The sequence below is a fragment of the Chelon labrosus genome (assembly GCF_963514085.1).
Source record: "Chelon labrosus genome assembly, chromosome: 3".
NCBI classification, from domain to species: domain Eukaryota; kingdom Metazoa; phylum Chordata; class Actinopteri; order Mugiliformes; family Mugilidae; genus Chelon; species Chelon labrosus.
Window position 1 is genome coordinate 4829842 of NC_140339.1, and position 22853 is coordinate 4852694.

Below are 22853 nucleotides of genomic sequence, written 5' to 3' on the forward strand. Positions count from 1 at the left end.
GGCAACGAAGGCAAAACAAACCGGCCACTTCCTCGAAGCTGGGAGTCATATGATTACAGCAAAGCAATGCAACTGGCGCCGTCCCTGTCTCTCGCTCTCCTCAGTGCAACAATATGCTGTTCACTGACAGAAGGCAAATCAAATGGTTCACCTCCAAACATCATCATCATGCTGATGGATGACGTGAGTTACTTGAATGTTGTCTTCTGATTCAGTTCATCGCAGCTGTTAGGGCTTTCTGAGCAGCAAATGGGGAACTGCCTGCAACTACTTTCTCCCAGTCTGATTTTGTCTCCATATGTGTTCTTTCTGTCCTGGTTGCTCAGTGTTGTTCCCTGTATATGAGTGATCTAAGTTCACTGGACTGGTTAATGAACCTCCCTCTGCTCTTTTTTAGATGGGCTGGGGGGATTTGGGGGTGTTTGGCCAGCCCTCTAAGGAGACCCCCAACCTGGATGCTATGGCAGCTCAGGGCATGCTGTTTCCAAACTTCTACGCCGCCAACCCACTCTGTTCTCCATGTAAGTCATTGGAAACTAGAAAGTCAGGTCCTGAACTGGCAGTTCCTGTTTGCAGTCATCTAAATGTTTTACAGTCTGCAGGAAGGCAGATGCTGTAAATCCAGTTTTCACGGCATCCATGTAAAATGCTGTGAATTCAGAATAGAGTGTCTTTAGTCCATGCAAACCTATTTAAAAACATGCAGATAAACTTTACACTGCCAGGTAGTGGATGGTACAGCTGCTTTTATCCTATTTGAGTTGAAATACGGAGACTGAATAGTTTATATAACTTGGTTCTGTCACAACAATTAACAGCTGTAGTCAAATTTGTCTTATAGTTGCACAAAACAAATTCTCAGAAAAGATAAAAATAATTTGATCTGCATAACAACAGATGCTTTCAGATAACAGATCACGTTGCACTGGCTGCTGAGCTCGAGAAGATGACTAGATTGTGCAAGATGCAAGTTGCAAAAGAGCACGTAGAAGAATGAAGCAGAAATCCTAACCACATTAATTATTATTAAATTTTTTTCCACAGCCAGAGCTGCGCTTCTGACTGGTCGGCTGCCTGTCAGAAACGGTTTCTACACGACTAACGCCCACGCCAGGAATGGTTCGTTTGCATTTTGTCCTTATTGTGCACATCATCCGGCTGCATATCATTCCTTGCAGGTTCCCTTGCTGCTTCATCTATAATGCGCGGTGTGTGATAAAGTCAAGGAACGCTTTGCACAATAAATACTCATCTTTTTTTCTTCCTCCTTTTTTTTTTTCTTCTTCTTCTTCTTCTCATAGCATACACACCGCAGGAGATAGTGGGAGGGATCTCCAAGGATGAGATTCTCTTGCCGCAGATGTTGAAGAAAAAAGGTTATGTCAGCAAGATAGTTGGCAAGTGGTGAGCTCTTTTATCTTTCCTCCAAGGTTTTAGATGTTTTTGAAGCGTTAGAAGCCGTGATTAATAGCGGAACGAGTGATCAAATCGTTTACTGCGGTTTACTTTAAGTGGGGGATAAACCAGATTTATGCGCTCCGTTGAAAGGAGTTGTGTGAATCCCAGGACATTTTTTGCACATTTTAGCACATTTTTAGTATTATCACACAAACTTAGATTGGATTATACTAGATTCAACTTTATTGTCACTGCATACAGTTCAGGTGCATGCACAACGAAATGCAGTTAGGCATGTAACCAGAAGAACAAATAGCAAAAAGTGCTAAATTTACCAAATAGTAGGGGGAAAGCTATGCTATGCTACCTTTAAGCTCAAAAGAAGTATGTTTCCAAAGTGCATGTGTATTTAATTTTGAATAATGGCCTAAATTTAAACGGCATAACCATATGGGATGATCCCTCTGTCACATTGCTCTTACCGTGTGTGTCTGCACTTTATTTGTCGTTGCAGGCATCTGGGTCACAGAGCAAAGTACCTTCCTCTGGAGAACGGTTTTGATGAATGGTTCGGTGCACCAAACTGCCACTTCGGCCCTTACAACAACAGCGCCAGGCCCAACATCCCCGTCTACAACAACTCTGAGATGCTTGGCAGGTACTTTCAGAAACACACGCAGCACCGCACAGAAACACAGGCTGAAAATCTATAATCTTTCCCCATGACTCAGTGGAATATGTCGTCTGTCTTGCGGCTCTGTTTGAGCTGAGCGTCTCCCCTCCCTCTTCCTTCTCTGTACCAGCTGCGCGTGTGTATTCCATTTTCCGCCCATTTGTTTTCCCCAAAACAGCCATATGTGTATTCAGGGTCATTGGAACTGGCAGCCGGGCGTGTTTTTCGCTTAGCCGTGGGTTTAATCAGCGCTGCATACCTGGGTCCTGGGCAGACGTACACACTTACGCATAGGCACTTATACGCGGGGACGCACGCCCTCAAGAGACGACAGGTTGTGTTGGCTGTGTGTGAGAGGACACCTGGAGGAAGCGAAGCGTGAGAAAGAGATGCCTGTCACCGCTTCTCCGCTCGCCGCGCCACGCTTCAGCAGCACCTCATAACAGTTCCCTCTGCTCGGCTTTGCTGAGACTTCCCTAATATGTCTCTCGCCTAAAATTCCCTGCAAACACAGTCAACGGAGGCCGGGGGTGGGGGGTGGGGGGGATTTGCTTCCATTCCATTAAGGAGATTGTCTGCTGCAGTTTCAGTCAATTTAAGCAATTTAAAAAGCCCTGGCTATACAATCAGGTTAAAGAATCGGGAGACAGAAACGACTTGACCCAACCACTTGTTTTCCAGATACTATGAGGAGTTTAAGATTGACATAAAGACGGGAGAATCAAACCTCACACAGATCTACTTGATGGTAAGTCAGGGCTCACCTGTTCTTTCTGAACTTCTGTCTCAGGTGATTGCCGTTTCCCTGCCACACCGTTTCATTAGAGCAATTGGCTGCACGAACTCTTTCGTAAATAGCAAATAGAAAGGAAAATGGAAAACAATGTTAATGTCCGCCGGAGTGGAAAATTGTCTTCAGCTCAACCAAAACAGAAATCATCTATAACGAATTACAAATGCAATTAAAGCCGGGACTTGGCCTTAGATCGTTACTGTGCTTTCTCCAGCAGAAGTGGATTATTGACTCTTTCGCACACTCGCACTGATTATCTCTGTGAAGCCTTTGTCCGTCCCTCCCATTCTGTACTTAACGGGATCAAAAGCAGCATGCAGGGGAGAAGAATTTATTGTACATCTGTCTACGGTTTAATTCAGGGATACCTCAGGCAGCCAACTCAATGAGTGTTTAGAATGTGACATTGCTGCGTTAAGTTTTTAATATACTCATCTCCCTAACTCTGCAGGAAGGTCTGGAATTCATACTTCGTCAGGCCGAGGCTCGGCGGCCATTCTTCCTGTACTGGGCAGCCGACGCCACTCACGCCCCCGTCTATGCACACAAACAATTCCTAGGGAAGAGCCAACGAGGCCGGTATAGTAATCTCACAGACGGTTTTATTCACACAAGTTTATGAATGCATTCATTCATCAAGCCGACTTATGCGCTGCAGCTACGGAGACGCTGTGATGGAGCTGGACTACAGCATCGGTCAGATCCTGTCGTGGCTGCGGAGCCTGGGCATTGAAAACAACACCTTCGTCTTCTTCACGTCGGACAACGGAGCAGCCGTGATGTCTGGCCCCGGTCAAAGTAGGCATTCAGTGGAGACACTTAGTCCCAGACTCGTACTTTTCTGTCCTGTACTTTATGTGAGTTTGATCTGACCCGGTGGATTCGTCAGGTGGCAGCAACGGGCCGTTCCTGTGCGGGAAGGAGACCACGTTTGAGGGGGGCATGAGGGAGCCTGCCATTGCCTGGTGGCCCGGACACATTAAAGAAGGCACAGTAAGAATCCCCTCAGTGATTTTAAACCAAATGTGTGAACATGTTCTCTTACCTCTATAGTCCTAGATCAGGCCTCCAATATCTTCTTCTTCTTTCATCTTCTGTAACCGCCTATCCCAGCCGTCATCAGGTGAGAGGCGGGGTACACCCTGGACAGGTCTCCAGTCTATCTCAGGGCCAACACAGAGAGACAGACAACCGCTCACACTCACACCTACGGCCAATTTAGAATCACCAATTAACCATAACCACAGATGTTCCCTGAAAAGCTGCAGGCGGCGAACAGCGCTGTGGATCGGGTTGCAGCATAAAGAATAATTATTCCCCCTAATCCTCTCTTTTCAGTGATTGCCGCTTTTTGTTTAACTTGTGTATCATTTTACCGCTTTACATGTGCACGCTCTGATCCATCGGCACCCTTACCGATTAATCTCGAGTAACTTCTATCAAGCGACTGAACTCCAGAAACAGTAGACGCGGGCCGTGTGATTTCGGCCACAAAGCGTGTGGGCGCTTATTCCGCCGCTTCCCTCAAATATTTTTGGCTAGAATTAATGCCCCAAACTCTGCCGTCTTTTTCTTTTTTTTTCCTTTTCCCCCTACCGTTCCCCAATTTAACCCCCCACCCACACCGTGATCCCCTAAGCCTGTGCGTTCTGCAAATGACTTTTAATTGTATTAAGGGCAGCTGTGACACGGGGCTGTGACGCAGAGGGATTTTTTTGTGGAGGAGCAAGCGGAGGCTGCAGTCTGCGGTAAGCCTTGCCCCTGGCTCATCTCACAGGGTTGTGCTGGGGCCTGATAGCGCGGCAGAGTAGCGAGGGAGAGGGGGATTGGGAGCGTCTTAAGCGGCTAATCTGTTTGTGTGTTTGCTGAGGTTGGATTGAGCCGTAATGAGGACTTCAGTATCTGAATATGCCAGGCGCTCAGGATAAAGGAAGGGGAGGAGGGGTGGCGGTGGAGGGGATAGGGAGGGGGGGCTTGCAGGGAAGGAGGCAAGGAAGAACTAAAAGAGATGGCTGGCGTATAGAAAAGAGAAAAGGAGGAACAGCGCTAAAGATGCAGGCACTGTCAGTCTGCCAGGGAACATTGTTGTGTGCACACTGCTTTGCTGCACCTGTGTCATGTTATTATATATGACCAGTGTGTCTATGCACGTGCAAGGGTGCAGAGCATGTCTGTTTTTTTTTTTGTCTTAGAGCCTAAATTCCTACATATATAGCCATGATTTTGCATTTTGCCAATAACTCTCAAGACATTTGAAAGGGAAAGAATATTTAAACACAAATCAATGTATGTGAACAACACATGGCTTCGAGAACAACGCTCTATAGATCCTTGTTGAAGCTCCCCGGGACTGTGGTGGCAAAGCCGCTTTGTCGGGAGCCACTGTGCTCTGCAGATCTGGATTTATCACTTTGTGTTGCTTGGGAGGGAGGACAAACCAGAAGCAGGGTTGCCCCCTCTTTTTTTTTTTTGTAGTCTTCTGAAATCTCCGTGGATCTGTGCATTGAAAAAGTCCTTAAGCTCTTGGAGCAAAATGCGGGAGACAAAGAGCGGCCATGCAAACCTTTTGTTAAAAGAGGGACAGGGGAGGGGGGGTCAGTATAGTTGTTGCACTGACTGAGCACAGATGCATCTTTCCAGCGTCTAAGACGACGATTGCTCTTATTTATGAGGATGGAAGGAGGTGTACCGGAATGAAGCAGATGCAGATTCAGCATTCTCCCAGTGCCCGGGGGGCGGTGGAGGGGTGTGCGTGGGGTGGGGGAGGCCGGGAGGGATGGAGGGTGGTGGTGGCTGTAGGAACAAAGATGGGGAGGTGGGTGGGCTGTCAGACCCAACAACATTGTCGAGGATCACAATCCCTTTTGTCGGGTTATCAGGCGGCAGCCACGCGGGCAGAGAGGCAGAGACGGGGACAGACGCTCTGCCTCCTCAGATAACTAACAGCAGCGGCTCACGGCCGCCGCGGAGAGGAGCGAGAGAAAGAAGAGGGGAAGAGAACGTGACGTTAATAGAGAGTGATGAGTCAGACAAAAAAGGGAAGGAACAAAGGGCGATAAAATGAAAGAAGAAAAAGTTCAGTATAGACAGCTGGGATAGGCTCCACCACCACCACCACCACCACCCCCCGCGACCCTTCACAGGACAAGATGAATGAATAAAGTTCAGTATAGACTCCAAAAGACGGCAGAGCTAATAAAGAATCAGAATAAAAGATGCAACTCACGAGATAGATTCCTCTGTCAGACTAGTTTTAAAGTTTGGGGCTTTGGTCATGCAAGTTATTACCAACTAAATGTCAGCGCCGCTTCTTCTCCTGTCCTCTTGTCCTTTTGTCCTGTCTTTTTTTAATGCTCTGTGTATGTCTGTGTGAGGGGGACGTTTTGATATATATATATATATATATATATATATATATATATATATATAAAAAAATAGAAAAATGAAGCAAAGGACTAAATCTGTTAGTGTTTGTGTGTGTGTGTGTGAGGAGGAGTGTCTGGATGTGCAGATAGATCATGGAATGCATTCCAGAGCCCTTTTTTCCGCGGCTAGTTCTGTGGCTACAGAAGAAAAGGGAATTCATTTCAGCGCTCAGGAGCATCGTGTGTGCGTCCGCATGTGTGCCGGCTGCCGATAGGAGCACAGGCGGCACATGGCGGTGCAGCTGCAGAGGCCTGATAGCGCTATCTGATTGTGAGCGTGCCGTCTCCCTCCAAGGCTCGCTCAGGAGAGAATGGAACGGAAGATCAAGGATGACAGCGAAAAAATGGCATTTTATCTGAAAATAGTTCAAAGTTTATAAATAAAATAAAGCTTTTCACTGGGACTGGGAGAAGGAGATAAAACGCCAGCTCGCTCCGCCAGCTCAGCCGCCTGCTTGCCCGGGCCTTGTCCTCTCACTACTTCCTCTCCTCCTTTTCTACGCTCCTTCTTTTTCCCCTTCTTCCCCCTCCCAAAAAAAAAGTCATTTAGAAAGAGGGGCACTTTGGAGCTTTAATAATAAACCTGCATGCAGAGATGAGAGCATCTTCTACATGTGTGCACACAGCCACATGTGCGAGCATCCTTCTCGTGACGATGCACTGCTGCAGCAATTCATTGTCAATTTTGAGGATTTAAGACATCAAGTGATGTATCTTGAAACCTGTGGTAAAGATTAACTAAAGATTGAAAAAAACAGCCCACTGGAAATAGACTTTGACTTTATTCATCCACAAGGTGCTTGGTCACAGAAGCTCAGTTGTACATGGAAAAAAAAACCCTCTTGAAAACAATCAGTAAAAAAAGTGTAAGACAGTTATAAAATAAAATGTACAAGATTTGCACATGTACAAATCTACAAGAAATATGGATAAAAGATAAGGATAGAAAATATGGATGGAGGAACATTAACACCACAGTGATGTGTGTCTTTTCTAAAATGATGAGACTCTTCAAATAAGTTATTTTACTTGGCCTAAATTTTTTACTTCACCCTCACACAGGTGAACTTCCAGCTGGCCAACGTCATGGACCTGTTCACCACCAGTCTGGCCCTGGCCGGCATCAGCCCTCCCGGTGACCGGACCCTGGATGGAATCGACCTGACACCGGTCTTGCTCAACCACTCCCACACTCTCCAAAGCAGGTGATAACTTACACTTTGTACGTCCATAATCGCACAGCAAGGCGAGTGTTGCATTACTTCGACCCGTTGGCTAATTATTTCTGTGGCTATTGAAAGGATCAACGTGAAGCTTCTTGCAGAAGCTGATGGTTCCCATGCAATGAATCTTAACCCGTTATGGGGAGAGGAACCATGTTGGGTAACTTCAGCACACATTGTGTCCCTCAGTGAGGTCAAGAAGCATGTTGTTTTTACCCAGCCAGTCAGGAAAGATCAAGGAAACATTCTCAGGTCAGATGTGGTCTGCAAGGTCCACCTCTGCAACGTTGAGCATAACTGCTTTATTAGGTACTGGGAAGAAGAAGTGGCCTAATGTTGTCTAATGTGATAATGTGAATGTCGACAAGTGCCTGAATCAGGACTTATGTTCTAATGATCTAGATACATTCAAGATTCATTGATCTTGATTTTCTAAATGATTTGAAAAAGTCTTCTTATGCCCTACTATAACACTCTAGGGTAGAAATTTAGAATTTCCCAGTATTTCAATGAGTGCCCTATGAAGGGTTAATTATGTGTGGGACACTGACATTTTCTCTACTGTTCTGATGAAGTGTACATTTGTGGTTTTGGAGCGAAACACGTTGACCGGAGTCAGACAGATCATGATTCTACCATCACGGCGATCCCACAACTTTTCTATGTTGTCCAATCATCAGGTCAAATTTGAACTTCTTGAAAGAAAAAAACAGTGAGAACACTGAAGTGGCGTTATTAGAACCGGCTGGTGGCTGATACAGGAGCATCGCTTTTGCAGGAAAAACAACAACAACAGCGTCGTGTATAGGCTCAATGATCGACTCCAACAGGCCAACATTAACAGCATTTGAACCCATGTTTGCACGCTTTTGAAACCGCGGTGCTGCATTGTATGACCATGTGTACGACCAGTTAACAAACACTTTTGTCGAGAGCAATCGCTATTTGTCCTGTATGTGTGGAATCAGTTTTCATGATGATGTTAGTGATTTTTAAGCAGTTTAAAGACACATGCTCCTTTACCGGACTGTGGAAATATGGCAAGAATGGATAGAAAACAGTGAGAGTGGACTTAAAAGCCAGAAATTATATTTTTTAATTGTCCAGTTTGGTGTTAATTTACCTTGGGGAAAAAAACAAATCTGAGCGTTATATGTCTTTTTTCTCACCTTTGATAGGCCGATATTCTACTACCGTGGGGATGAGATGATGGCCGTGAGGCTCGGACAATACAAGGCACACTACTGGACCTGGAGCAACTCATGGGAGGAGTTGAAACAAGTAAGACTCTGTTTTAAACTTCCACCCCATGCCACTTCTCTTTCCTCACTTCTTAATTTGCACGGCAACACCCCCCCTATTGTCCTCCCCCCTTTGTTCCTCCTAATCTAACGCAAACACACAAACACTCTGGCTGTTGTCGGCGTTATCGTGAGAGAGGCTCATCATTTGATTTGCTGTATGCATCAGAGTGTAATGAATATTAATGAAGACCCCCCCCTTCACGCACACACAGCGGACTTACATCATTCATCAACCAGTTTGACTTGTTTGTTCAAACTCCAGTGGAAATTTCCCCCCTCCGTTTACATATCTTCGTTACGTGCCTGCTCTTTAGGCGTCACAGAGCTCGGCCGTAATTACGTCAGCTCGGCGCGGATTAAATATATCAGGGGAAATGTGAAATCTGACACCCGAGAAGCACGAAAGTAAGGTGCTTTTTTTCTTATTTTAATCTTTCGTTGTCTCCTCTGTCCATATAAAAAAAAAACAAAAAAAAAACACATGTCCTCCCGTCCTCCCTCCGTGGCTATGTTTTCCCTGTGATCCAGTTTGTTTTATGCCCCATCGGTCGTTTAAATTGCTCTCTCCTTCAGGGCCGCTGAATCAATAGTGGCCTCCTTTTATCAACTCATGTGAACTGAAGTGGAACTTCACAAATAATGGCGTCTGATTGCCTGTGAGTTGCCTATTGATTGGTGTGTGAGTGTGTGTGTGTGTGTGTGTGTACATGGGAGAGAAGAAAAAGAAAGGATGATGCACATACATGTTTGGCCGTTCATGTCTGCGCGTGCGTTTTCATTGAGCGGCCGTTGAGTTCCTGCGAGGGATAGTTAAATCCCTGATGGCGCTCTGCGTCGGTGCGGTTGAATCCCTCGGCTGTTTCTCTAGTGTAACCCACAATGCATTTCAAAAGCATATGAAATGTAAACAAAATACTTACGCGCCAGACTGTGAATCATATGGTTTGCAAATCAGCTTTAGAGGAAAAATATGTCTCCGTGTCCGCGTTGTGCTCTCTTGTGCACCGGATTAACGGCCTTTCCTATACTTTCATCCACCCATAAAATCGCGTTGGCCCATATAGATTAAAGATTAACATTTATCGTAATAGAAATACACAATAAAGTCATCTCATATTCGTGAATTCTCCTCAGCTGCACTCTAAAGCGCTGAAATATGATTAGGCTTTCTTGGCCTTCGGTGGAGAAATAAACAAGGGAAGATGTGTGTCTGCGAAGGAGAATGAAATTACAGGTTAATAGCTGGGAGACGTATTGCTCTGCCCTGGCTGCGTTCGTGCAGCTCAGCCATGGGGAAAATGAGAAATTTCACAGGCTTAAATGGCTCTCGTCAAACTCTCCGAGGCGCCGTAGTGATGTTAATGTTGTGAAATGTAGTTTGTCGTGACGCCAGGCTTTTGTATCTGGATTCGCTGAGTAACCTGTGCTACAGGGGGGAAGGTCTAGGATGGCTTTTTTAATCTCGTTGAGTACTTTACAGGGGTTGAATGAAAACTGGAAAGGGACCTGTTTCCGAGACACCTGTTAGTCCCACGGTGGGCGCTTATTTCTTGGCACAGATTCAGTTGCTTTCTGTAAGCGCTTGTCCTCTGGAAGGTCGCAGGTGGGGGCTGGGGGGGGGGGGGGGGGTTGGAGCCTATCCCAGCTGTCACTTGGGCGAGCCTATCGCAGGGTTAACACAGAGAGACAGACAACCACCAATCTGGAATCACCAAATCACCAATTAACCCAATGAGCATGTCTTTGGATGGTGGGAGGAAGCCGGAGCCCCCAGAGAGAACCCACGCAGACACAGGGAGAACATGCGAACTCCACAAGTCAGTCGTTCCTGTGAACTTTTTTAAGATTTCCCACTCTTATTATGATTGGATAAAGTCTCATTTTCATCATGAAACTTTTGGACCTGGCATGTAGCACCCACCTGGATCAGACCAGGCACCCCCACCCCATAGCAATGACACTCCCTGATGGCAGCAGCCATCCCCAGCGGGATGCAGCCTGACACTAAAAAAAAAAAAACATGAGGAACAGCACAAGGTTTTGACCTGGCCTCCAAATTCACTAGATCCCAAACTGATCAAGTATCTGTGGGATGATCCACAGAGGCCCCTCCCCTCAAACGCCCCCCCCTTTACCAACATCCTGTTGCCAGACACCACAGGACACCCTCAGAAGGCCCATGTCCATTCTCTGACTGTTTTGGAGGCACAAGGGAGACCTGGACAATATTAGACAGGTGGTCATAATGTTATGCCTGATCTGTATATTTAGACACTGCTATAAAAAGCCACAGTCTACATAAAGTGATCCTTGATTTATTTTTTTTCCAAAACAGACACCCAGTGATTGCCTTTTCCAAAACCCAACCACCCCTAGATGCTCCTGCACCTTATCTTGTAATAACGGTGGCCTTGTTCTATCCTTAGCTCCTTAATGTCATGCGAGATACGCGGCGGGCTCCCGCTGTAATGCCTTGGATACGAGAGACAGAGTCGGAGTGATACACACAGCAGGCCTCTTCTTGCTGCTCCTCTGGGATGATTTCTTTCTTCATTCTTTTCTGCATTTCTAAGCTGTCGGCTTCAAAAGCCAGGACAAGTCTGGATCAGTGGAGTCTCTGCAGGGCGGTGGGTGTCTATCTGAGCCTCTCTCCTCTATATGTATTTTGAGGTGCTCCGTTGAGCGATCTCAGAGGGGGGGCAGCGACAGCGCCTTACAGATGAATGCTTTTTCAATATTAGTTGTGCTCATCAAAAAAAAAAGTGTGTCGGTGTGCGCGCGTGTATATATATCTGTGTGTGCGAGTTGAAGGAGGGGGTAGATCTCCGGGGGGGGGCGGGGGGAGTTCTGGAGGAGTGAGAGTGACTCAATCAGGCTGCGATCGCTGCCAGGCTCCCGAGGATGGAGTCAGGGAACAGGAGCGAGGGCGTGGGGAGATGAAGAGGAGGCAGCGGTAGTCCTCTGTTGTGCAAGTGACTTGAAGCCCCTTCAAGATGTAGCACCAGTAGCTGCATAAACAACACGACAGATTGGAAGACAATATGCATATAGACCATACTAGTGTGAGATTACGCACACGGCTCGGGGGGGGTAGCAGGTGGCTGCACGCCTAAATCTAAACACTCGTTTCTACAGTTCAGCTGCAGGTTTTAAATTTTGTGCACAGCAAAACACACAGGAACGTCTTTGTTTGCATGTAGTCCAACTGGAAGAATCAGATTTAGAACACTGAGAATGGAGGAATTGTTCATACACCGAGAAATTAAATGAATTCATGTATTTGGTGCATAAAGAGTGTAATCAAATATACTTTTTTTTTTTGTCTTGTGTGTGGAACTGACCTCAATTACCGTGTTGGGTTGCTCTGCAGAGAAAGGCTGACCTTCATATCTAATTTATGACAGTTTTTTTAGCCAAAGCAGGGCAGCTCCTCTCCTCTCCCGTCTGCGTATTAGTCTTATAACGGCGTACGTACAGAAGGCAGCGACCTGGAACTGTCACGAGTTTCTGGCTGAGTGGTGATCTGTGTGTTTTAAGAACAGAGACACCGCTGCGGCAGGCGTGTAAGATGACAGAGAATTCAGAAACAAGAAAAAAGAAGAAGAAGAAGGAAAAACAAAACGCCTCTCTGCAGGGGCTGCAGGGTTCATCCATTTCTACTCCTGAGTCTTTTTCATTTCCCCCTTTATCAGTCAATTTAGAGATGCTGCAGGAGTTAGGTTTATATGACTGCCACATCCACGTGTCGCCTTTGTAAATATGATGTAAATTTGTGCTTAAATTTTAGTTTTATACCGTAGTTTTGTTTGTGCTCTTACTATTTGTGGCTGAGCTGACCGGTTCTCTCTTCTGCAACGTTAATCTTGCACGTGACAAATAAACCTGAATCTGAGGTTGTCGTACAGGCAGTCTTGTTACCAAGACTAACTTGAAAAAAGTCTCCTAACTGCAGCCATCCATGGGGAGTGTGTAGAGGTGGTTCAGACCTTTAAGTACCTGGTTCTACAGCTGGATCAGAAACCGGACTGGTCGGCTAACATAGACTCAGTGTACAAAAAAAGGTCAGAGCCGTCTCTATTTCCTCGGGAGGCTAAGGTCGTTTAATATCTGCCGGAAGCTGCTGGACATGTTCTACCAGACTATCGCTGCCAGTGTCCTCTTCTACGCTGTGGTGTGCTGGGGAGGCAGCACTAAGAAGAAGAAGGACACCTCGCGGCTGGACATGCTGATACAGAAGGAGGACTCTGTGGTAGGGACAGATCTGGAGTCCCTGACATCAGTGGCAGATGCAAGGACCTTAAACAAACTCCGGTCCATCGTGAACAATGTCCACCACCCTCTACAGGACACCACAGTCAGGCAGAGGAGCTGGTTCAGTGACAGGCTGCTGTCTCTGTCCTGCAGTTTGAGGAGGCCGTTTGTCCCTCAGGCCATAAGACAGTCATTTCATATCTTTGATGTCGTTTCTATGTGATGATGCTACAGGACTCAGAATTTAACACGGGATAAACAAAGAAATCTATCTATCTAGCTACAAAAATAATAAATGTTTTTGTGTCTTGCTTTACAGGGTATAAACTTCTGTCCAGGTGAAGAGGTAAAGGACGTCACCACCCATGAACAGAAAGAGCACACACTAATGCCCATCCTCTTCCACCTCGGGCGTGATCCCGGAGAAAAGTACCCGCTCAGGTTAGTCGCACGGGGGCCTTCAAATCTGCAGTCCAAGAGTGGGGCAGAGGGAGTCAAACAGAAACAATAAGAGAGAGAGATATGCTGGAAAGGGGGAAGTGGAGAAAGGAGCTATCGAAGGAAAGTTATTTGCCTGTAGCACGGAGAGTGTGTGTGTGTGAGATCAATGCCGATTCAGTGGCATTGAAAAAAAAAAAGAAGCTGGCGGATTGATCCACTCAGCCAGAGCACGCCTGATTACACCCTCCTCTTTGTGATTGCAAACAGCTCCTTAAAGATCACTATCTGGCCCCTCAACCCTCCGGTGCACCGCTGCAGGTTAAAATTGCAAGATAAATTGTTCGGGGTCTAAATTGAGAGCGAGTGCTGTTTAATGTGTTGTATGTGTCTCTGTGCCTCGGCCCCCGAGGAGAGTTAAGAAGAGGGAAGTGACGCCAGACGGCACAAACAGCCGGGGCTGAATTATGACTACTTGTAAATAAGGATTCAAAGGTGGACGAGTGTCGTCTTTTACTCCGACTATTAGAAACAAACGACGCAAAGGGGACACCATGACGAATGCATTAAGAGCATCTAAAAAAAAAAATCGCTTTGATGAGAGAATACTCTTCTTGTGCTCTCTGGTTCCATCCCGGCATATAAAAGCTCTCAGACTGACCTTTTTCTTTTCCTGCCTCTCATTCACATTTTGCTCCGGCCTCATCTCCTGCTCAAGCTCCTTTCAGTTCCACATCGAGATTGGATGATAAAACATTAATGTTGTTTTTCATTTGCCCACCTTTTAGCCTCGCTATTCACTTGGAAGAATAAAAAAAAAAAAAAAAAGAAGCAAAAACCAATCAATATGCAGCCATGTGTTGTGCTGAGTGCTAGACGTGTACGCACACAAACCAAAACGGCACACGTATTTTATTTTTTAGTTTTTTTTACTTCTGCAAAGAGGGGTCGGGGAGTTCGTTTCCAGCGTCACCCTTCCTACAACCATGCATGACCTCTCAGATGTTCATGCACCGCTCTTCTAATCTGCACCGCTAATCTCGAAACCTTTGCCGCACTTTTCCCCCCTTCTTCCTCTGCTTGCCGTTAATGCACAGGTGTCAAACATGCAGGTCTAATCTGGCCCACGGGATGAATTTGCAAAGTGCAGAACTTGCATTGAAGACATACAAATAACTGCTACTCCATGGGTTCACACAGAGTTGTGGACAACACTCAGACATAGAACTAAACAGAAATGTCCGGTTGTTCATTACATGTTTTTGAATTGAACTTTTTTACCCTAAAACAAAGGGAAACATTTGGAGTTGTCGTTATTTATAGGCTAATACGCTATCGTGTCACTGGTCCGGCCTCCTTGAGATCAAACTGATCTGTATGTGGCCCCTGCACTAAAATGAATTTGACACCCCCGCGTTAATGCATCTCGGCTCACTTGTCGCCGCTCGTCCGCCGCTCCTCTGCCTCCACCGGGACCGTTCTCCTCCGTCCCAGTTAAACCTATGTCTCTGGGTACACGTGTGTGTGTGTGTGTGTGTGTGTGTTTTGTCCGTGTGCTCTTAGGTCCCCCAGCTGGACTGGCAGCCCGGCCATCATTAATCTCTGTCAGCACCTAAAGAGCCACTTAAGATGATGTAGGGCCTGTCTGCACACATACCTTCACTACTGTCGCAGGCTGTGATATCGCAAAGAGCACACACACGCGTACGCAGTTCCCAGAAAGGCAGTGTATAAAGAGAGGAACATTTATTTATTATTTTTTTTTGTTTCTAGTTGAATGTTATTTATACGCCGGAGCGAGAGGATGGCGAGGCCTCCGTTGGTGGTCCATCTGTCCGTAATGAAACGCACACCCAAGCATCCACCTAACTGTTTGACGTTGGAGCTTAACCAGACTTGCCCCGAAACCTTTTTCCTGCCTTCGTCTTCGCCCTCCACGCCCCTGAGACTATGGACACTTTTGGAGTACCGTGGAACCTAGACGCCGCTGCAAGCCATTTACACTTGTGAGCTAGTCGGCGTTGTGTCTTTTTCTTTCAACAATGGCGACTGAAACTTCCATCAAATTGTCGCCGAAGACGACAAATGTTTGTATCTCCGAACCTCCTCAGTTAACCTTTCCTGTGTTCCATCTGTATTGATCCAAAACAATCAATTCGATAATGGCGCAGATGGAGAAGCAGCCGGAAGTACTAAAGCAGAAATACGCAACAACCAAGCGGACCAATCACGGCCCTTGCGCTCTGTGTACATTTCTGGGGAGGTGCACGTCAGTTACAGCGCTCGGGGTCTGCGCCGTCGCCGTAGCTTCTGCGCCAGCTCAACGCCCTAAGTCTAAACGCGCCTACAACGCGTCGTCCTTCCATCACCGCTTACCTCGGCTCGTGTCCCCAGAGCTCCCGCTCGCCCACGGTCCCAGCCCTAACACTGCAGGCAGCCCTGCACAGTCTGGCCTCATCTGCTGCCTGCCACCAAGCTCTTGTGTCCCCAATCAATAGTCCTCACTGAAGTGCTCAATTTCCACCGGGGTGGAGAAGATGGTGGAGGGGAGGGGAAGGCAGGACAGATGTATTTGATTGTCTCCTCAATTCCCCCACCTTCTGCTACTGTGTGGTTGTGTTTCTGTGTGTGTGCGTGTGTTTCTGTGTGTGTGTCTTCCCGCAATAGTGTTATGAATCAGTAATCAGAGTGGTGACACACCTGAGCAATGCCCCCATCCCCCTTGGGTGCCATACATTATAAATCAAAAGACTCCATTTGCATACAGGCTGCTTATTATTCCAGATTTTGCCTCTACACCACTAAGCTAAGGGTTATAATCATGATAATGAGCTGTGCTGACTGTGGGCTTTTCATTATTTGTTTGCAGAGGGAGCATAAACAAATGATATTATTAGTTTTTGATTTAGAGGTCCGCACTGTGAGATTTTCAGTGCATAGACAAAACAGCGGAAAACTTTGGGTCTGGGTGCAACTTCCCCGACGCTCGGCGTGCTTTGCTTGCACGCTTGCACCGGAGAATTTGAATACTCTGATAAATCTCCCTTACATTTACTTCTATTAAGCTGCTTCATCACTTATCACGGAATGAATCGCGACAATCAGTGGCGAGCACAGATAGGAGGGGAATGAAATATCCCTTCTTCCTGATGGAGATCGGGCGAAAGCGGAATTTGCGATTTTCTAGATAGCTGAAGCAATTTAATCCGAATGTGTGATTTTGAACCGAATCCATTTTTTTTTCTTTCCTCTTATCAGTTAGGGCCAGGGGCGCAACTACACAGTTTTCGGGGGGTATGCAACATCGATTTCGGCGCCCCCCCCCCCCCCCCCCCCCGGCACAAAAAAATCCAGAACAGAATAGTGACTGTCCTACACTTCCACCTCATATTAGACCTACCTGCTACTTGCCCTTTCATTTCCTGATCCATCTCCATCCTCACACCTGAATAAAATTGACATCTCATTAAATATAGTTGATTTACTCACATAGGCCTGGTTGAAACATGCATTAGTCCACTAAATAACTATTTATTGTTGTGTGTTGCAGTCTACTGTTAGCTTAAATATTCACAATTAGAAAACAACAACAACAACAAAAAAAACAGTCTGTTTTGCACATCATTATGTTGAAGTGATTCTCTAGTTACATCTGGGCGTGAGCTACTTGTTAATGTTGCCTCTGACATAAGGGAAAAAAGGTATAGGCCTACAGTAGGCTATATCATAACACTGTGTCAAGAAGATTAACTGTAGGTCATTTTGGCTTAGCCTACTATTGGTGATACTCATGAAAATGTCAGGCCTAGCAAGTAGTGTTAAAGATGATTAATAAATCAGTACATCTGATTTCACATCATGTAAGCAGCCACAAACCAGTCCCACCAGGATTTCCAGCCCCTTTTTGTTGTTTTCTTTACTTAAATCAAAAAGTCTAAACAGCTTAATAAGACAAAAACAAGGCAGACAGATTGAGAAACACTGTTTCCTTTTTATTTTCTGTAAGAATCTTAACATTAGTACTGGAGTGTAAAAACGTGTTACCCCAGTACTTAGTGAGGCGAGATAATTAACCAAAACAAACAATCAAAATGCTTAGCAGTCACCCATATGCACAATGCACTGAGGACAGTCCGCCCCGGTCGACAATCGCGACGGGGATGAGGGGGGCCACGGGTGAACCCCCGGAGAGGGCGCAGGGAGCACTCGGTCCACGCCCCCGGCAAGCGGCGAGGGCCGGAGCCGCGAGCCACCTTCGTCCCCGAGCCTTTCCAAGCCGGAGCCGGTCGCGGTGGTGTGTGAAAATGGCTGCGCGTGTCACTGCCACATAACAATTAATATCACAAACGATTTCTAAATCCTGACCTAGAACTGTGTGCATCAGCAAGAAATCACTACAATTTCCGTTTGCCTGACCAAACTAAGTTATGTTAGCTAGCAGCAGCACAGCAGCATCTAACGTTAGCCTTGTTTTCTGTGAAGTTATTTGTTTCATTGTAAGTTAGTTCATACCTGTTTCTGTCTTTCATCCATTTCATGATTTTCTGCCGCATTCCTTCAGACGCCTTCTCCTTTTCTTTTTTCCTCTTTCGATACTGAGCTCCTGACAACTTTTTTCCCTTCTCCATCTTTCTTCAATCACCACGTCAATCGCAGCGCCCCCCTCCCCACCTCCTCCCTCAACTGGGGCTTACAAGCACGAAAAGCCTTAAGGAGATTGAGGGCGCCCACCACAGTAACGTCGCTGATTATAGCAAATAGCAAATTTACCAGTGGCCAGGCCTTATATTTTAAACATATTTTGAGAATAGTCATGAGATAAAATCGCAAGAACATATATATATATATATAGGCCTACATATTATTTTGTCCCATCCTTGTTTTGGCGCCCCCCCTAGCGGTGCGCCCATATGCACCGCATATACTGCATACCCCCTTTTTGCGCCACTGGTTAGGGCGGCAGTGCACGGATAGATGGTGAACTTATGACAAATGTAGCACACAGGGAGAGAGACTAATTGCAGCCACAGTACCAGTCAAGTAATTGTAGGGGAAAGTAAAGACTATCAAGGAAAGGAGCAGGTGCTGGCTGATGGAGGAAGCCTTGCCGCCCTGTGGGAGATCTAAGAGGGAGGGTAGGTGTGAGCTGGACAGAGCCCGAGGTTATTACTCTAATTGACACTTCACCTCACACACATGCACATGATCCCCGGGGGCCAATCAGAGGGTTGGGTTTGCAGTGGAGGGAGGATGGAAGGCTGGCACAGGTGCTGCCGGCGAGTGTATCAGGGGTGTAATTGCACTGCTGATATTTGTCTATCCTTGTGTCACGCCACCAGACGCCCACTCCCCCCCCCCCCAACACGCTCACACACACACAGCCCATTAACCCTACAGGTCCTATTGAGAGCGGCGTTCCTTTGAAAGCCTTCAGGGCCCCTGTGTTTTACACTCTGAATATAATAATGCGCAGAGGTGCTCGGGCTCACTGGTGTCCAACAGCAGTAATTGAGAGACAGGGGATGCGATGGGGGTTACATAGTTCACCCTGCTGAGTGTGCTTTCCCAAAGGTTGCCCGAGTGGACAGCCTGTGTGTGTTTATGGTTTTTTTTTTTTTTATGGTCTTTGATGCCGTAGCGTGTCCCCACATTGATATAATGAGATAAGCCTGTAGGCCATATAGTATTTTATACATGCATGGAAAGGGATTATGCTCGTTGGTGTGTATGTATAAGGCTTTTAATTTTGCAGTAAAACAACAAATGGGCAAAATAGATATGTTATAAAAAAAAAAAACTAAAAAAAAAAAAAAAAAGCACTGATTTGCTTATATGTGTTAATATGGGTCCAGAGGTGTAAGTGTTGGAGTATGTTTAGACTTAAATAGACTTTATTGATTCAAATCTACAAGAAATAGAAACAGAAGTAAATATACACTATATATTTATGTATATATGTATAGGGAGGATAATCACTGGGCAGTGTCTTGAGGTAGTTTATACCACATATGTATATTTAACATTTTTATTGTCTACTTGTTCCATTTTTTTGCTTAAACAGAGCCACAAGGAAAATATCCTGCAGCTGTTTTAACAATTGATTTCAAACTTTCAGCTTCTTAAATGTAAGGGTCTTTGAGTTTTGGACTTTTGGTCGGATAAAAATAAAGATAAATGGATTTTTGAGGAAAAGAAAAATGTAATTTTTCACATTTGTTTTTTGACATTACAGTTAATCAGTGAGGACGGCACAGTGGCTTGGTGGTTAGCACTGATGCCTCACAGCCAGAAGGTTCTGGGTTCTAACCCATTGCCCAACTGGGGCCTTTCTGTGTGGAGTTTGCATGTTCTCCCTGTGTCCTCCTGGGTACTCCAGCTTCCTCCCACCGTCTAAAGACATGCTCGTTAAGTTCACTGGTGATTCTAAATTGGCTGTAGGTGTGCATGTGAGTGTGAATGGTTGTCTGTCTCTCTGTGTTAGGCCTGCGGTAGACTGGCGACCTGTCCAGGGTGTACCCCGCCTCTCGCCCGGTGACAGCTGGGTTACGCTCCAGCCCCCCCGCGACCCTTCACACGACAAGCAGCTACAGAAAACGAATGAATGAGTTAATCAAAGAATAATCAGCAGATGAACACCCCGCTGACCTCATGTCTTTTTCTTTTTTTTTTTTTGCATGTGTTTTGTAGCCCTTTGTCTAAGGAGTACCAGGACGTCATGAGCAGGATCTTCCCAATTGTGGACAAGCATAAGAACACTCTGGTGCCCGGGATGCCGCAGCTCAACATGTGCGACTTTGCAGTAATGGTACGACTCCCATCTCACAAATCAGTCTGTGTGTTACTTTGGTATTTAACTTGATTATCAACCAGTTTAGCTGTGCTTCTTGCTGCAGTTTTCACACAACATGCTGTGTGACTCATTTGAGTACACTTGACAAGCAAATGTAAATAAGACATGTCTGCAGTCATCAGATAAATGAGATCTAAAATAACTGAAAACCAGTCATAGAGAAGCTTGACTAATAACCGATCTCTCTAAATGAAGAGCTTTTATTTTCTTATTTGCTTACTAACATACTTCACAGTGTGCATCACACTTGATGGAGTCATCCCCTCGATCAGGACCCTTTTTTTCCTCCTTGATATTGTGCCAGTGATTTGTGAAGAAACCTGTTTGTTTGTTTTGTTTTTGATTATTTAAGGCAGCTGAAGAGAGCTGTGGCTTTGACTCCCCCCAGTTCCAAAGCTTGTGAAGACGCTGCTGTGTGTTTATTTGTGTTGTAACACTGCCCCCTTGTGGTGCACAACGTAGACGCAACTTATTAATAAAGTCAGGGCGAATGTGCAACTGCTACATCTTTAATGAAGGCGTTTATTCAACAAAGCCAAAAGTTTAATATTGGGTGTTTTTATTATATTTATTCTGACAAAAGTTCATATCAAACACATGTGGGTAAAATCACTACTTAAGTAAACAGGCATAACATTATGACCACCTTCCTATTATCGTGTAGGTCTCCCTTGTGCCTCCAAAACAGCTGTTACTAATCAGAGAATGGACATGGGCCTTCTGAGGGTGTCCTGTGGTGTCTGGCAACAGGATGTTACTAGTGGGGGGCCTTTAGGTCCTATGGACTGAGGGGAGGGGCCTCTGTGGATCATCCCACAGATACTTGATCAGTTTAGGATCTAGTGAATTTGGAGGTCAGGTCAACACCTTGTGCTGTTCTTCATTTTTTATTTTTATTTTTTTTGTTTAGTTGTTCCTAAAGCATTTTTGTGTGTGTACCTGTTGTCAGGTGCCTGCTATGGGGTGGGGGTGCCTGGTCTGGTCTAGGTGGGTGCTACATGTCTAAGTAACATCCACATAAATGAATGTCAGGTCCAAAAGTTTCCCAGCAGAACACTGGATTGTCACAAGATGGTCAATGTTATTTACTTCTCCTGTCCGTGGTCATAATGTTATGCCTGATCAGTGTACACGAGATAGCAATTCTTTAAAATCTCATGGCAGCACATGCACATTTAATAGGAAGTATCCAACATGTATCTCTCAACCACAGTTCCAATGTTATACTTTTATTTTAATAATTTTTTTGGGGGTGATTAATCTTATAAATGATGGGATCATATTCATTTAACAACACAAGATCTAGATTATTGCTAAGCCAAAGGAAAAGACACATTTAAAAATAAATAAATAAATAAATAAACGCAGGACAGGAAACAAAACCCCCCTGATAGACCTCGTGGCACAGGACAGGAAACAGAGACTGGTGCTTTGTGCCACTGACCAACTGAAATTAAACTCTTACAGAACAGTTATGCACTTACTTCCTGGAGATAACGCCGTTTTACTGCACTCACTGCGATGACTAAACTCTCTTTATTTACAGAACTGGGCCCCTGCTGGCTGCGAGAAGTTAGGAAAGTGTCTGAAAGCGCCGAAGTCTGCACCCTGGAAATGTGACTGGCCACACTGAGAGCGAACGTCTTCGGCCAAACGAAGACGAGGAAGCAAAACCTGAAGACGTGCCTTACTACAGAAGAACAAACACCCTAGTGATTTTACATAATTCCGTATTTTTTTTAAAATGTTGTAAAATGAAATTCTTTGTAAAACTGTTGTGTTGAAGAGAAGAACACAGGCTCAAACCAAGGGAATTCTGTTAGTGTCACAACATGACATTAATTATGCAAATATCTTTAACACTTGTTGGTGATGATTAAGAACAGAAAGGGAGATGTACTGTATTTATTCATCTTGGGGCTAAAATGAATTGCACACAAGTTCCATTCTTTATCCTATGAACAATGTTTTCCAATAAAATTGTCTCTTACTGTGAAAAATAAAGCCATTAATATTTACTGTGTGTGTGTGTATGTGCCATTTGTATGCTACATACTGTGTGTAGGCATGCATTATGTGCTCACATTCATTCATTCATTTTTTATAACCCCTTGTCCTCTGGTGGGCCAGGGTGGGGCTAGAGCCTATCCCAGCTGTAATGGTGCAAGAGGTGGGGTACACCCTGGACAGGTGTCCAGTCCATCACAGGGCTACCGCAGAGAGACAGACAACCATGACACCTACGACCAGTTTAGAATCACCAATGAACCTAACCAGCATGTCTTCGGATGGTGGGAGGAAGCTGGAGTACCTGCAGAGACCCCATGTAGACACAGGGAGTCGGCCATGATGGATTAGAACCCAGAACCTTCTTGCTGTGAGGCATCAGCGCTAACCAACACTCCACTGTGATGCCCCACTTCTCATTTTATTAAACATAACATACACTATATTACCAAAAGTATTCGCTCACCTGCCTTTACTCATTCTATGAACTG

The 22853-nt window shown here is 45.5% G+C and overlaps 1 protein-coding gene across 1 annotated transcript; it reads left to right on the plus strand.

Annotated features, from left to right (window-relative positions):
- Positions 1 to 63: 63 nt before the first annotated feature.
- On the plus strand, positions 64 to 22794 carry galns (galactosamine (N-acetyl)-6-sulfatase). The gene is made up of 14 exons (XM_084541415.1): positions 64 to 183; positions 398 to 521; positions 1045 to 1119; positions 1302 to 1404; positions 1913 to 2056; positions 2753 to 2819; positions 3316 to 3443; positions 3523 to 3662; positions 3754 to 3857; positions 7352 to 7494; positions 8691 to 8793; positions 13387 to 13508; positions 20193 to 20310; positions 21902 to 22794. The coding sequence occupies exons 1-14, from the start codon at positions 67 to 69 to the stop codon at positions 21986 to 21988; spliced, it is 1575 nt and encodes a 524-aa protein (XP_084397541.1). The 5' UTR covers positions 64 to 66; the 3' UTR covers positions 21989 to 22794.
- The last annotated feature ends 59 nt before the right edge of the window (positions 22795 to 22853 follow it).

Bases quoted from the DNA above. Each gene is read 5' to 3' on its own strand.
- galns (XM_084541415.1), top strand. From the start codon at position 67: ATGCAACTGGCGCCGTCCCTGTCTCTCGCTCTCCTCAGTGCAACAATA. The intron at 2,057-2,752 runs GTACTTTCAGAA...CTTGTTTTCCAG, and splicing joins AACTCTGAGATGCTTGGCAG to ATACTATGAGGAGTTTAAGA. The intron at 3,858-7,351 runs GTAAGAATCCCC...ACCCTCACACAG, and splicing joins GACACATTAAAGAAGGCACA to GTGAACTTCCAGCTGGCCAA.